Source organism: Kwoniella mangroviensis (genome assembly GCF_000507465.2).
Source record: "Kwoniella mangroviensis CBS 8507 chromosome 1 map unlocalized Ctg02, whole genome shotgun sequence".
In the NCBI taxonomy this organism is placed as follows: domain Eukaryota; kingdom Fungi; phylum Basidiomycota; class Tremellomycetes; order Tremellales; family Cryptococcaceae; genus Kwoniella; species Kwoniella mangrovensis.
Genome location: NW_027062534.1, coordinates 2,323,254 through 2,338,217, shown reverse-complemented (window position 1 = coordinate 2,338,217; position 14,964 = coordinate 2,323,254). Strand labels below are relative to the sequence as shown.

General features: G+C 42.3%; 7 protein-coding genes across 7 annotated transcripts; 4 read left to right on the top strand and 3 right to left on the bottom strand.

Annotated features, from left to right (window-relative positions):
- Positions 1-335: 335 nt before the first annotated feature.
- On the top strand, positions 336-2,085 carry I203_105979 (uncharacterized protein; the record flags this gene model as incomplete). Its single annotated transcript, XM_019147751.2, has 3 exons — positions 336-1,215; positions 1,292-1,368; positions 1,444-2,085. 3 exons carry the CDS (start codon positions 336-338, stop codon positions 2,083-2,085), a joined length of 1,599 nt encoding a protein of 532 aa, XP_019002669.2.
- Positions 2,086-2,547: 462 nt separating this feature from the next.
- On the bottom strand, positions 2,548-3,956 carry I203_105978 (uncharacterized protein; the record flags this gene model as incomplete). The annotated part of the gene is made up of 3 exons (XM_019147750.1): positions 2,548-3,435; positions 3,623-3,774; positions 3,875-3,956. The coding sequence occupies 3 exons, from the start codon at positions 3,954-3,956 to the stop codon at positions 2,548-2,550; spliced, it is 1,122 nt and encodes a 373-aa protein (XP_019002668.1).
- Positions 3,957-4,552: 596 nt separating this feature from the next.
- On the bottom strand, positions 4,553-6,561 carry I203_105977 (uncharacterized protein; the record flags this gene model as incomplete). The annotated part of the gene is made up of 12 exons (XM_019147749.1): positions 4,553-4,675; positions 4,748-4,996; positions 5,088-5,219; positions 5,294-5,303; positions 5,373-5,425; positions 5,542-5,621; positions 5,680-5,772; positions 5,851-5,890; positions 5,960-5,970; positions 6,073-6,193; positions 6,283-6,381; positions 6,526-6,561. The coding sequence occupies 12 exons, from the start codon at positions 6,559-6,561 to the stop codon at positions 4,553-4,555; spliced, it is 1,047 nt and encodes a 348-aa protein (XP_019002667.1).
- A 552-nt stretch (positions 6,562-7,113) lies between these two features.
- I203_105976 (uncharacterized protein) lies at positions 7,114-8,647 on the top strand (the record flags this gene model as incomplete). The annotated part of the gene is made up of 9 exons (XM_065517880.1): positions 7,114-7,162; positions 7,280-7,329; positions 7,399-7,420; positions 7,486-7,557; positions 7,639-7,697; positions 7,758-7,869; positions 7,942-8,012; positions 8,070-8,224; positions 8,368-8,647. 9 exons carry the CDS (start codon positions 7,114-7,116, stop codon positions 8,645-8,647), a joined length of 870 nt encoding a protein of 289 aa, XP_065373184.1.
- Positions 8,648-9,153: 506 nt separating this feature from the next.
- On the top strand, positions 9,154-10,251 carry I203_105975 (uncharacterized protein; the record flags this gene model as incomplete). The annotated part of the gene is made up of 6 exons (XM_019147747.1): positions 9,154-9,192; positions 9,301-9,502; positions 9,600-9,727; positions 9,815-9,907; positions 9,991-10,062; positions 10,141-10,251. The coding sequence occupies 6 exons, from the start codon at positions 9,154-9,156 to the stop codon at positions 10,249-10,251; spliced, it is 645 nt and encodes a 214-aa protein (XP_019002665.1).
- A 471-nt stretch (positions 10,252-10,722) lies between these two features.
- On the bottom strand, positions 10,723-12,061 carry I203_105974 (uncharacterized protein; the record flags this gene model as incomplete). The annotated part of the gene is made up of 8 exons (XM_019147746.1): positions 10,723-10,776; positions 10,854-10,913; positions 11,004-11,072; positions 11,137-11,156; positions 11,241-11,675; positions 11,780-11,798; positions 11,866-11,923; positions 11,994-12,061. 8 exons carry the CDS (start codon positions 12,059-12,061, stop codon positions 10,723-10,725), a joined length of 783 nt encoding a protein of 260 aa, XP_019002664.1.
- A 404-nt stretch (positions 12,062-12,465) lies between these two features.
- I203_105973 (uncharacterized protein) lies at positions 12,466-14,497 on the top strand (the record flags this gene model as incomplete). The annotated part of the gene is made up of 10 exons (XM_019147745.2): positions 12,466-12,597; positions 12,666-12,770; positions 12,839-12,933; positions 13,012-13,075; positions 13,145-13,306; positions 13,402-13,544; positions 13,673-13,945; positions 14,033-14,105; positions 14,187-14,322; positions 14,427-14,497. The coding sequence occupies 10 exons, from the start codon at positions 12,466-12,468 to the stop codon at positions 14,495-14,497; spliced, it is 1,254 nt and encodes a 417-aa protein (XP_019002663.2).
- Positions 14,498-14,964: the final 467 nt, after the last annotated feature.

The following is a 14,964-nucleotide window of genomic DNA, read 5'->3' as shown; positions in this document are numbered from 1 at the left end:
TTTTAGATCTGATGCAAGTGGTGTATAGTGTATGTATCACAGTACGACGATGAGAGTACTGCAGAGGAGTATGAGAGATGCGATATGATGGGATTACAACAACAACAACAACAATCAGACATGAAAACCGCCGGAATCCGATAAACTTACGTAATTGGTGATCTCACAGAGCTTCGTGCCTCCACTTTGCATGACCACCACTCGTATGGACCACCACCATCCACACACAACCATGACATATACACGAGGAAGTGAATATCGCGATCCTTTTCTACCTACTTTTATCCTCATTTCCCATGGTACAGACCACAACCATCTGGCTGTTGATCGCAAGGATGCCTACAGGTCCCTCATCAGCCGCACAAGGCTCACCTCTGGCCTTGGTCCCCAATGAACGTTGGGTACCGCCCATTCCTTCCATTCGATCTCCAGCGGTATCCGAAGTGCCCACTGCGGCCACCCATGCCATCAACATGCCGTTCCTGCCTCCAGCACCAAATGCTATTGGCGAGGGTCCATCTCTGGTGCCTTCCACCATCAAGCCCAATCAAACTTGGACCGGAGCGGTGTCAGAGAAGCCTCAAATCGACCACCATCGAGTCAGTCAGGTATCCGCGAAGCCCACTACTCAGAATACTGCTTTCTCATCAACCATCCTTCCTTCCCCTGAGTCATCTATTATGACCAAGAATAAACCTATCAAGATTGAAAGTTTCGTTCCAACTCCTCGTCACACACAGAGACCATCTACTCAAACCAATCTCCCTGATCATACTTCGGAATCGAGCTCATCAGCAGTACTACTTTCAACCTTACCAGGCATCCCATCGTCCAAAGCTTTAGGAAAAAGGAAAGCCCATTCTGAGCTTCAAGAGGAATCACCCCCCAGGTATAGAGAAGGAAGTATCTCCACTTCTGTAAAAAGGGAAAGGGAAAGATCATCTTCCTTGATCGATCTCAAGCCTCATAACCCCATCCCCATCTTACCTCTTCCATTACCATCCAAACGTTTCAAAAAAGGACCAAATGCCAAAGCTCTTTTGATCCCTGTGGAACAATTACCAGTATTCCCTTTACCACCTATGCCACCTATCAATAACCCCGATCTGCTCAAACAGGTATTCACCCACCAGAGTTTATTCGAAAGACCGAAGGGAAGGTTCGAAGATCCTGAGAACGATCCGATCAAACATTACGAAAAGCTAGAACATGTTGGTGAGCTTGTCTTCTACTTTTCATGCCCACAGGTGTGGTAGTCTTAGCTGATATGATATGATCGTTTGTACTGTAGGAGATTCCATATTGGGTGTGATTGTTACTACTTGGTTACATGAGACTAAACCTAATTTAACTATTGGTACTGCTACGGTAAGTCCCACCATTCCTTTTGATTTGGCAAATTAGCTTGATATATCATCATTCTTATCTGATTCTTTTCTATAGAAACTCAAAGCCCACCTAGTATCCAACGCCACCTTATCGCACTTATCAGGCCTATACAATCTCCCTCAACGGCTTAACGGTCACCCAGAACTCTTACCTGTACTCAGAGCCCAGACCGACGTCCGAGCGGCATTGATGGAAGCTTACATCGCTGGTCTATACTTCTCTTTCCCCCTTGAAAACAGGTTAGGCGAAGGGATCAAAACGATTGACAATTGGTTGAGGGAGATGTACGAACCCCTGTATGATTTTTTTTACAATTACATGAAGAAAGAATTCGAACAACATCATTTGACTGTCGGAGCCACATCTGATGGACGATCGATTTATCTAGAGAACGAAGACGAGTTGAAGAAAGTGGATGAAGGTGCTGTAGGGATGTCAAAGTTGGTTGAGTGTTATTGTTCTTCAGCCGAGAGGGAGTTAAGATGGCAAGAAGAGAAGATATATACCAATCAAGGATTGTTATGGAAGACAAAGTGTCTAGTAGATGGGATTGAATTGTCAGAAGCGCTGAGACCTTTTAGAAGGATTGCGAAGAATGTAGCGGGGTTGACGGCTGCTAAGAAATTGGGATTGACGGTGAGTCAGCTCAGATCAGCTATTACTTGGCCCCGGCCTTTGACCTTCTGGGAGAGTTAGCTGATAATCTAATTTTCTTGTGTCAGAACGAACCTTAGTATTGAGAGAATTGATTGATTCCGAGTGCGAGTGGAAGAAAAACGGAGTGAACGAATGAAATGATCAACATATGTAAAATTGCTATATGTCGAATCCATTGTATTATACTCATTGTTTCGTCAGATACCCAATTCCATCATGTTCTGCCTGTTTCCCCATGTGTGCGATTCACTTTGTAAGGTATGCTCATATGTATATTTACCCATGTATATCATGTATCACATTCCAAGATCCCATAAGTAGACGTAAATAGAAGGTTATAATTAAGACGAGAAGAAGGAAAATACAAGAAATTATATACAGTGAACAAACCGATTGTAATGTTTGCCTAACTTAGTTGACATACCTCAACCAGACATTACCGCTCATCAACATTGTCATCTTCACACGATGCGACCTAGACCTGGAAGATGGAATCTAGCCCTATCCCAACCTATTCAATTCCCTCTTAGTCTTCCCCAACTTCCTACCCGTCTTATCAACTCCACTCTCAATCTCATCCAACAAATCATTCTGTTCTCCAATCTCCTGATGAATCTCTTCACCCATTTGTTTTTGCCTCTGTAACAACTTCGACAATTCTTTCAATTGATCATCTTGATTATCCATTTTCTGAACTTGTAATTGTAACAAACCTCTATCATCTAACGGTCTAGTTTCAGATGTCTCCTGTGGAGGTGACTTGACACCAAACGTCCTTCCTATACTTATTTGTTGTCCCTGGGGAAAACCACCAGGTAAAGAATTTAACGAACCTCCATTTGACCTAGTGGTCCCCGTGGGCTCAAATGAAGAAGAACCATTACTTCTACTTCCAGATGGTTCAGAATTTCTTGAAAATGCCGAAGTCGAAGTTCTTATACCCACTTCTGCCATCCTATTCAAAGTCTCTCTCTCAATTTTCAACTGTTCAACCATCTCATACCTCCTTTTCTTCTCCCCTTCACCCATACTGGCCATACTGTCTAATCCCAGGGCATCTTCCAAAGTATGTATACGCTGTGAAGCCTCTTTAAGTATCTTCTTAGCTTCTATACTTGAACTTCTCGACGCGACTGAATCGCCCATGGAGGCTAGTGCATCGCGCTTGAGTAATGCCGAACGAGCTGAACGAAGCAGGTTTTGGAGTGAGGTATGTTCAAGCAACCATGATTGAGAAGTGAAGTTGACCGAAGAAGGGTGAGAAGGATTGGTATTTGATGCGACAGAGAGGAAATCTTTGAATCCGTATGATTGTCTGAAAGATGGGTCTTTATTTGTGAGAATCAGGATGAGGTATTGTTCGAGAAGGATACGACGTTCGCGTATCAGCTATTTGTATAAGTAGAGAAAGACGCGTTAGCTTGAATATATATACAAATATCGATGACAGATCTCGATCTTGCAAAGGCTGTATCTGTATGATTCGACAGATGCAATGAGGAATGAAGCAACAAGAAAAGGGAGAGCGGATGATACAATCTTCAGTTCGATTATTCGCAACACACCAACTACTTACCTTATCATCCCCCACACCTTTGATCAAGCTCCAATGCTTTGCAGGTAGACTACCAGGCGGTTCTTTACCCACTGACGATTTCAATTCGGAATGTAACGATATGAAATCTGAATACCGTCTTTTGACCGTCCAAGTCCGTATAGGAGTTGATACTATGACCGCATGATAAGCATTGCATTCCACTGTCAGGTTGATCCAATATTGAGAAAGAGATACTCAAAGGGACTGTCAATACACTGAGAAAATACTCACCCTGTATCACATATACAACATGCGATTTAGGTACGTCCACCACTTCGGTGGAAATTATCTTTATACTTTGTATGTCTGACATTGTCCTTCTACGCCTATCTTCGAGCTCTAATGATCTTGATGGACACCAGAGATGATCAAGAGAGTATCTGATGTGGTGGGATAGGATGGTTGATCTTGTTGTTTATGGTGCACGGTCCGAGAAGTCAAAAGTCAACAGGACTGTGTTATGTTCTCATGTCCAATTCCTCATATATGACGAAGATATATTGCTGTACTGATCAACTGATAGTTCCGGTTGTTGCAATTCCTCTAGGGGCTGTTTCTGATGCCAATCGGGTTGGATGATGTATGTTATATGATTTATCTGACGAGAGGATGATCAAAGATGACAAGGATGAATATTGAAATATCAACTCAATACGTCGCTAGGTGGTGTTTCAGACGTCATCGGTAATGACCGAACCACGCACAATTCAATAATTTAATCTCAACATCAAACCAGCTGAAAAAGATCATCCTCGCCCTTATGCATTTCATGCAATGCATGAACAGTATAACTAGTGGACAGAAGCACGACCAATACACACATCTCAGACAGATACAAAATCACCTCTGCAAACCGACCCCATGCAAAATTGATGTATAGTTATAAAATGATGGTATCCTGCCCTCAACCTATCCTGAAACTTTCACACTTCCTACACCGTTCGTCACTCCATCAACTTCATCACCATCATCCTCGTTCTGTCCTTTGGTAGGTTGACCATCATCTCCATCAGGTCGAGTATCGTCTTCTCTCTGCGATATCAAATGATATGTCAGTACACCATGTGTCATATAAGATATGATGAAGAAACGACTGCTACTCACATATCTAGCCAACATCCTACTGATATCCCAATCCTCTTCATCCCCTTCATCATCATCCTCATACAGCTCTCCACCAAACTCAAACATATCTTTACCAGTCATACCAGTCATCTTACCAGCAGCTCTCTGTGTAGCTTTAGCCTTTTCCAGCGCTTCTTGTTCAGCCTGTTTCTTTTCTTGTCGTGTCTTTTTCCAATGAGCGAATGATTCGGATGTAACGGGTGTCAAAGGTGCTTTAAGTTTATGTCGCTGTTGAATTGGAGAAAAACGAATGTATGAGTGACAAATTACAGTACGGGGCTTGTTTGTGTACAACATCGAGATTGATAGCATGACTCACCTCAACCTCCAAGAATTCCTCCAGCGATATCTTATCCTTCTTAGCTGCGTCTTCTGCCGCTTTCTTATCTGCTTTCAATACAAATCCAGGTGGTAAGGCATGTCGGTACATGCACTTGTCTCCTCCGTTTGGCTAAGTGGTCGGGAAAATCATCATCAATATTATTCTTATTTCACCGAAATGAAGACTGAAAGTTTGAAACATACACATTCCCAGCTATATCATATACATCTCCATTAGCACAGTCGACGGGATACATCTAATTCGGAGAAGAAGCGTACTCACAACCAACCATATTTCTTGTCTTCTATAGCCTGAATAAAGTATTTGCATACAATCTGCGACGATATCGAAGTTAGTTTGTCTCCGTCTACTTATCCGTGTATGCTGACTATCGAACAATCCGAGGTACCGCGCAGCAAGCAAGAGGGGAATAGACTGGACATTAACTCACATCCGTAGCATTTGTCTGTTTCTTCTCATTTTGCGTAACCACATTCCTCAACTTCTCTTCATCCCAAGTATCCATCGTATCTACACGAGCAAAATCTCAGTGGAATCATCAAGCCCAATGACATATGATTCTACTCACCGGCATTCTTCTGTGCCCTGGCATCCTCATATATATTTAATTTCTCAACTTTCCTTCCTACGTTCAAATCATGCGAGAATTTACATTTACTACCTGTATAATGTCATCACCAAAAGTGCTTATCAGCTTGAGTCGTCTTTCTCCAACCACTGCATGGTAGATCTGACTGACCTTTCTCACAATGTCCATTCTTGAAGAATACACAAAGTACCTAAAAAAAAACATCAGCTAATGAGCAAGTCCAGGTATCGGTATTCGGGACATAGTCAGCTAAACTTACAGTTTTTGGATCTGTTCGTTTCGCACACAGCAAAGAATATCATTCATATCAGCTATATTTCCATTTCCCTCCAAAGAAAAAAAAAATCAAGGAGCAAGAAATGATCAACTGACCCGTTCCAAAAGGTACTTTCTGCACCTGAGCAGTTTTGAACAATTCCGATTCCATCTTCTTCTTTGCTAAAGCAGAGGCTTTCGCTTCTTCCTTCTTTTGCTTTTCAGCTTCTTTCGCTTTCTAAATAACCCCAACACACCTCCAAAGATCAGTACGATCTTATATATATGATTGGTATATTGGACGATAAGATATGAGACTTAACTTACATCCGCTTTTGATTTACCTGCATCGGCCTGTTGTTTCTGAACGGTAGCTATGTATTTCTGTACTTTGGATGACTTGTTCTTGTTTTTCATACCGAAGGTCTAAATAACACCCATCATAACGAATCAGCCATATTCTCATTTCAATGATTCCCTGTCCCTCTTTTCCTTCTGGTGAGTCCAGGTATAAAGCTCAGACGACCGTCCTCCATCCACGCCAAGTTTCAATGGGTGTACCAAACCAACCTTGTCATCCTTGGCTGCTTTTGCTTTTGGAGGCATGTTGATCTATCCTTCTATCTTTTGATGTGCCTAGCAAGGTAGTGAGATCTTATTCAAGATGGTTATGAGCCTCTCACACAGAGGTGTTGATGTATAGCGGTATGTTATCTTGTCTTATTTTCGAAAGATGTCAAAGGAGCATCATCAATTTCAGCTGAAAATCGTCCACCGTCCATCGTCACTACTTTGGAGGTTTTAAGCGGCAAAACAGATTATCAGCCTCATCTAAACCCCCTCTTTCCCCACATCCCCCTCACGAGGTATCAGGCTCGCACGGATCGTTGTTCATCCACGTGGATTGGACATTACTTGCACAAGTGAAGATGACGCGACTAATTTGATTGATCTACTGTATCTTCCTTCCTCTCATCTGCGTACGGATGGACATATATATATACCCAGAGTATAAGCAGATCAACATGCATTCACCTTCCTTCCCTTCTTTCTCTCTCTCTCTGTTCGTTCATCTTATAGTATCGACAATCTTTCAGTCACCTGACTTGCCATACTTCGCGGTCTTTTACAACCCCTCTAGTGAAACAGAACACCATCATGGCTCCCAAGAAGGAAGTGAAAGAAAAACAAGTAAAAGGGGATGAAGGTGAGCTGATTCAATTGTGGTCCAATTGTCATGGAAGAGACCGGTAACTCTTTATCTTGATTGCGTCAGCTGAAGAGGTCAGTCTAGCTTCTCCTTGATAATCATTTTCTCCTCCAGCTGATTCGGCCGCTATCCGTTTACAGATGGTATTGAATTATATGAAAGAAGTGAGCTAGAATATCCTGATTGTATTTTCGAGGGAGTCAACTCACTCGTCTGTCCATGATTCGCTTTAGACCAATCGACCTTATGCTAATGGTAAAATAACCTTTCACCCCTTTTTCGATGACCTCGACTGATCTACTATACTTAAACCTTCGCAGCCGACGTATCTGCAAACCTCAAGAACAGAGTACCTAAAGCAGCTGCTGTCAAAGTCCTCGCTACACTAGCTGGTGAGTGACTCTCCTTCCTTTTCCTTCTTCTTCTCTGTCCCCGTGAGAACAACTGTCGCTGATGTATACTTCACTTCTTAGAGAAAGGTCAACTTACAGTCAAGCCGTACGGTAAACAGCTCATCTACTTATACAACCAAGTAAGATAGTACACACGCGTCCGAGTATGACAATACAGCTCACACTCCATGATATTTTAGTCTCTTCTTGATGTTCTCGCCCCTGAAGAATTGGCATCTCTTGATGAGGAGATCAAAGAGACCAAGAGCGAATTGGAAGAGAAAAGGAAGGAATTGAAGAACCTCCAATCGGGTTAGTGTACTAATCATCATCATTGCTATGTCATCCTGAAGAGAGTCATCGCTGACGTAGTACTTCTGGTAGGACTCGCATCCAAAGAAGCATTACCCAAAACGAAAGATCTCGCCAAAGAGATCGAAAAGGTTAAAGCTGATGTGAGCAGATTCTCTTCCCCATATTACCATTAGGCTGATTTGTGGTTTTTAAAACAGAACGAGATCACGCTGAAAGCTCTCGCACCATTCCGATCAACTTCCGATGGAGAGGCAGCTATCAACCCTCTTTCAGCCGAGGAGACCAAGAAGATTGATATGGAGTTTACCAAGTGGAGGAAGGAATGGGTAGACAGAAGGAAGATCTACAAGGAGTGAGTGCATCGTCTTGCGATATTTTCAACTGGTCCAAAAATTCCTTGTATATATTACCGATCTCAATTAACGTACTTAATCTCCACGAGCATACTTCATTGCCTGTGTTTTACCATTGTTGACTTCACTCATCCTTCTGTAGATTGCTCGGCATGCTCACTGACGGAGGTCAAATCGATAACGTCCAATCATTCGAGGAAGATCAAGGTATTACACCTGACGATGATGACGCCAAGAAAGTCGAACAAGGTGAATTCGTCAAAATTCCCCTTCCGGTCAGATCATCAAATAACAAAAAACCTATGAGCATGGGTGTTCAAAAAGTAATGAATGGTTCAGCCAAGAGAACCAATTCGGATGTCACTACCGTTGGTCAGGAGGATACCAGTGGGGGTAAGAAGAAGAAAGCTAAGAAGGCGTAAGCGTGAGTGGGTGGATCAGGAGAGGGGATCGGATTCCGCATGGCAGGGCAGGATAGTCATTCATGGGTCCGTCATCTGAGAACAAAGCGGGGTGATGAGCTTGCTGTATGTATGGTGACCGATGGCTCATGAGCTGTGTAATACATGTACAAATGTATAAATAGAAAACCATGTATGTGTTTCAATGTTGTTTCACAATGCTTAGTCATCTTCATTGATCTTACTCTACTTTCCATTGGATTTCGGATATTTTAGATGAGTCCTATGACTAATCTTGAGAGGTTACTTGGTCCGAGAAACGAGAATATAAATAGGACGATGATGTTCTGTTTCGGATGACAGCTCCTCTTTCTCTTCCAATGCAATACAATACAATCAAATTAATAGTCTTATTCATCATTTCGTCATTTGCTCTGACCAAGTTACTCAGATCTTCACCTAGATCTATATCAATACAACTAAGAAGCCCAATTAGACAATTCAGCTCGAACTCGACTTCAATCAAGATGGTAGCTGATTCCAAAGCATTCTTCGAGGCTGTCGAGGTGAGTTTATCAATCCATTTCGAATTCGGGGACTTCACATGCCACTGCACTCTGCCATCGGCTCGAAAGGATAAACATAACTAACCTCTTTTTTCTTGGTGTACATAGAACCGAAGATCGTACTATAGTCTTACTAAAGAATCACCCCTTTCCAACGATCAATTGAAAGAACTGGTAGAGAAAGCAGTCAAGTTCGCTCCTACAAGTTTCAACGGTCAACAATCCCGAGCTGTCCTCGTGACTGGAAAGAAACATGAGGAAGTTTGGGATGCTGTTTTGAAAGCTTATGTCGGTACTTTGGGAGGTGATAGTGAGTTCGGGTATTTCGTTCTTTGACTTTTACCTCGTCTCCTATCATAATGCACATGAGTAGAAGTTGACGATGAATAATCTCATTTGGTCAATAGAACAACAAGAAGCTTTCTGGACCGATAAGATAAACACCCAGTACAAAGCGGGATACGGAACTGTCCTGTTCTTCGAAGATCAAGATGTCATTAATGCTTTCTCAGGTAAAATGCCATTCTTATCTCAAGTGAGTAAGACTTACTTTTCTTCTGATACTACCATGCCATATGACTAGACAAATTGATTGACGGACGTTGTATTCGATTTACTATAGCACTTCCCTATATGGTCAGAGAACTCCGCCGGTATCTTACAATACATCGTATGGACTGCCCTCGAAGCTGAGGGATACGGTGCTTCTCTCCAGGTAAGTCAGCCTAAACAGAAAATCAAGCAAACAATAAAGAGCGAGTACTACCAACGTTCATAAATCTGATTTTTTGGTTGTAGCACTTTGGAGGTTTCGTTCCCCAAGTCCAAACTGAACTTACCAACCTCCTTGACGTATCTGCTCAATGGAAGGTAAGTCGATACTTCTTCATTGAGTCATATACCTATAGTACAAGCAACTGACGGACGTAACGTATTTTATTCGATTAGAGCACCGCCATTCTCCCATTCGGTAAAGCCGCTGGTCCACCCGGTCAACCTGGTAAACCAGCAAAGGAATTCGAACCCCTAGAGAAGAGAACCAAGTTCTTCTTTGACTAAGAAAGGGATTGGAACGTATATACATATAAGGGAAATGTGTTTATAGGACGATTTCTTGATGAGTGGTTCAAAGGGATATATCTTCATAGGTAGACAAATAGAATGTCAGTAGAAATACATAGGTATATAAGTACTTAGGATATGAATGGATAGCATAACAAAAATTGCATATAGCCTGATCATCGACATGAGCAGTATATATCTTCCTCTCCATCTTTAGCGTTTCACCCATTTCGACCGTACGGGCTTGGTGTCGTTGACCTCCTCACAAAGAGATTCAAAGGCACCAAGAGACCCAAAAACAAAAAAAAGCGATAAGCCTCTACAGGTATACTCCAAATGCCAATGAGATGAATATGCATGGCCCAGAGACAAAAACGAATCTGAACTTCAACACGAATTGAAGATTTATCTATGTACAATCCATGAAATCCTATATTTCATCTGACTCAATTATTCTTGTTGTTGTACTTAGATCACACCGGCCTCTTTCATCTTGCTGACTAGTTCATCGACTGATTCGACCTATAAGCGTGAACGATATAAATACATCAGTTGTAATCTTCAAATATGGGAGGAGGGGCGACTGATTGTTTACTCACCTTACCACCACCTTGTCTCTTGGGTGGCTCAGATACGGAGATAGTCTCGAATCTAGGGGTCTGTATCGAAGTGAAGCCAGATCAGTTGACAACATTCACGGAAATATCGAAAGGATAGTGCATGATGAATTTGTTTTCACAGGCACTCACAAGATCAAGACCCAAATCCTCAGGTTTGAAAGTTTCGATCTTCTTTTTCTTGGCTTTCATGATGTTTGGCTATGACGTGAGATTTAATAGGTAAGCTGGGTTCGATCCGATTCCGAGTAACAAGCCATCTCACCAAAGAAGCGTATCGAGGTTCTGCATATCATAGAATGAGGATGAGATCAGTAACAAGTCCGACTTAATATGGGAAAAGAGGAAGAGAGAGATCAATTCACTCACCATTCAATCTCAAATCGGTAGTTACAATCATAGGTAACTTGGCCTCGATGTTCTCCAAACCACCATCAATCTCTCTGGTAACATGCACTTTATCTCCATCTTCAACCTCCAATTTCGAAGCGAAACTACCCTGTGACCAACCCAATAGACCAGCCAACATACCTCCAGTAGAACCCGAATCATCATCAATGGCTTGTTTACCCATGATGACCAGGTCGAACTTCTTATCGTCGATGATCTTCTTCAAGGCATTGGCAACTGCTATAGGTTCCACGACGGCATTTTCAGGTGTGGTGATGTGAATACCTGAATCTGCACCCATAGCCAAGGCGGTACGGATGGTGTCGACTGCTTTGGCGGGACCAATGGAAATGGCGGTAATGTTGTCGACTTTGGTAGATTTTTTCTCTCGAAGTCGAATCGCTTCCTCGACGGCTATATAAAGTTTGCAAGAGCACGTCAGTATTCTGCTTGACCGGGTATCGTAATACATATGGCGGGACGAATGTGTGGGTTACTTCTGACAGTGGAGCACTCACCAATCTCATCGAACGGGTTCTATAGTAGAGGAGAAAGTACTTCAGCCCGGTCGTGGATCTCACTGGTTGCATAGCTGATAACTTACCATGGAGTGCTTCACATTGGTATCCACACCTTTCCCATCCGAAGCTACCCTGATCTTGCTACATGATCAATCGCGAGTCAGTCATTCACCCAGAATCGCCCGACATGAAAGGAGCACACCCAACTCACACAGCATAATCGATCGACCTCTTTACGGGTACGAGGATGTTGACTAGTCTGGGCAGAGTGGGTCTCATGGTTGAAATCGGTGGGTTGTATGGTATCTGGGTATATGCGATCGAATGTAGATGGATGTAAGATTGAATTGTTTTCTCTCCTTAGCTTGTATCCGTTGTTGGATTCGGCTTTTCATCCTGCATCCTTACCGAATCCCATCCCATCACTTGACTAAAGAACAATATTACGTAACCTAATTCCACGCGTCATGTCATGTCATGTCGTCAACGATGCGACCGAGGAATGAGATAGAGACAAAGTGAGATAACAACACAACGATAATCAAAGACTTGAGCATCAACGCATCATCATCATCATCATCCACAACAACAACTCTTGGCGTCTAGCAGCTCAGCCGCTCATACTGTCAGACTCTACATCAGCTTAGGAATCCGTACAACTTGGTTTCGAAAACAGAATCGCAATGACAAGAACAGCTCACCACCCTCATCCAACACCTTCATTCCCCGTCTACTGCCTAGATTGGGCAGATGACGATACCCTCATACTAGGTGGGGGAGGAGGAGCAAGTAGGAGTGGTATACAGAACAAACTGGTGGGTGCCGTCTCCGACTAAAATGATGATGATCATGATCAATAGGGCTATACTGATGGGTAAAATAGAAAGTATGTAAAGTGACTAAAGATGGTAAATCGGTGAAATACCTATCGGAATATACGTTATCGAATGAGGAGGATGCACCAATGACCTTGGCTGTTGATAGGAATGTAAGATATATCCATATTACTCAGTAATGAATGACAAGATGACCAATAGGCGATGATGGTATGGATAGTCAAAACAATTGATAACCGGTGTCAATGGCTCGTCGTCATTGGTGAAAGAAGGGAAGAACGAACATTGTAGAGTCTATTCATACTCTGATGAAAAGTGAGTTGCATCTCAGCTATACTATGCTCGTTGGACATACGACGATCAACAGCTGATGTTTTTGATACCACTTTATAGAGTCGACTTTGTAAAAGGTCAAAAGACGATACAAGCCGAATGGTCGGATGATTATCCTTATCAGGTAAAGCATCACTTCCAACAAATGCTACAGAGCACCGTAGTGGACCGTGCTGATTGATTTGCATCAAAGAAACTCACTTCACTCTCACCTTCATCGAAATTACTAGTAATAGGAACGACCGACGACAAAGTCACATTATTACATTACCCTTCGTTGAACATTGCCGTACCGTCTTTTCAGACTGATTCGGAGTTGGTCGATCTCGATTGGGGAGGCGAAGATGGTGATTGGGTAAGTCAAGTCAGGTAACATACTACATATTGCTTCAAATTGAGATTCATCTTAATAGTGCATGTAGCTAATCAATCACAATGTGGCTATAACAGTTGATAGTCACCACTACGAAATCGATACTCCTGTATCACGTCATAAGTCAGGAAGAAGAAACAGAGAAACCAAAATTGGAATTGAAACAGACAATATATACACCTAGTTTGGATATAACTCCAGTTGCATTTAGATCTGCCAAGTGAGTGAGACCAATCCAATTACTACACTTTGGCACTGTATGATTTTATCCACAAACATACATACATACATACACCTTCGTTACATGATGTTCAATGTTGACCATACCATTGCCAATCGCATCGATAGATTCTCCCGAAACCCTCTCACTCCATTGACGATCCACGCCGTCCTGAACGCAATCAAATCCTCCAAACGCGGTGCACCAAGAAAATCATTCGTCGTATCTTTCGGACTGGTCTCGGAACCTTCCAAAGCCCCTCTGACGAAAGAGGAGATCAAGACATCTCAGGAGAAACCTACACCAGGAGGACAGGAGGAGAAGGAGGCAAGCTTGGGTAAATGGGATGTGATTTCCAGGAGGGAGGTGGGTGGTAAACCAGTAACTGTCTTTGATGTCAGGTTAGTTGGAAGCCGTGCTCTTTTGTTTTACATAAGGAAAAGCAGATAAGTTAACTATCTGTTCATGTTTTTTTTTGGCGTGAACAGTGATGATGGTAAATTACTTGCGTACGGTTGTTCGGATTTGTCAATCGGTATATTGGATTCCAAGACTTTAGCTGTGAGTGTTATATCCACTTCCATCATTTTTCTAATCGTATCCACACACATATGCTGATACCAGTTGCATCCCATTTTTTAGCCCCTTCTCAAAATACTTCACGCACATTCATTCCCACCTACAGCTCTGAAATTCAATTCGTCAGCTTCGTTGCTCGTATCGGCAAGTGCAGATAATACAATTAGAGTGATCGTCGTACCTCCTTCTTTTGGCGGAGGTGAGTGAAAACACATTCCGCATTTGACCTTAATCGGTATTGTAATTGAAAAAAGGAGAAGTCAACTTACTGACTGACGTATCTTTGTGTTATTGTCGGATTAGTATCGATGACCGTCATTGCCTTCCTGTTGGCTATATTGATGTTGATAATCGCCTTAGCCCTCAGACGATAAGATCTGAATCTGCTTTGCTATTATTCATCTTCCTGCTACTTGTCCTTTGTGTCTCATATATACACACGGCTTAGACATATACGAACACCTGACATGATATGCGATATGCGATATGCGATATTCGTCTTGTTTTTCTATGCACAATAAAAATACATTTCATATGCTATATATACTACATGACTCGTTGCTCCGAGTAAATCTTATTGAGGGTAATGCTATGAGGTGATGACGATAGTACGTGTTTCAAGGAATCTATGTTCAAGAAACGGTTTACCTTTTCGCAAGGTTGTATTGCTTGTATTTTCATTATTGATGCAAAAGATAAGAAAAAAAGAAAGAAATTGACTGAGGACATCATCCATTACTAGTACTGGATATGATCCCTTTTTTTGGATTGTTTGTATCATTATTCAGCAAAAATATGCCCAATATTCACGACTTCCCCCCTCTTGTTCATCCATCCCATC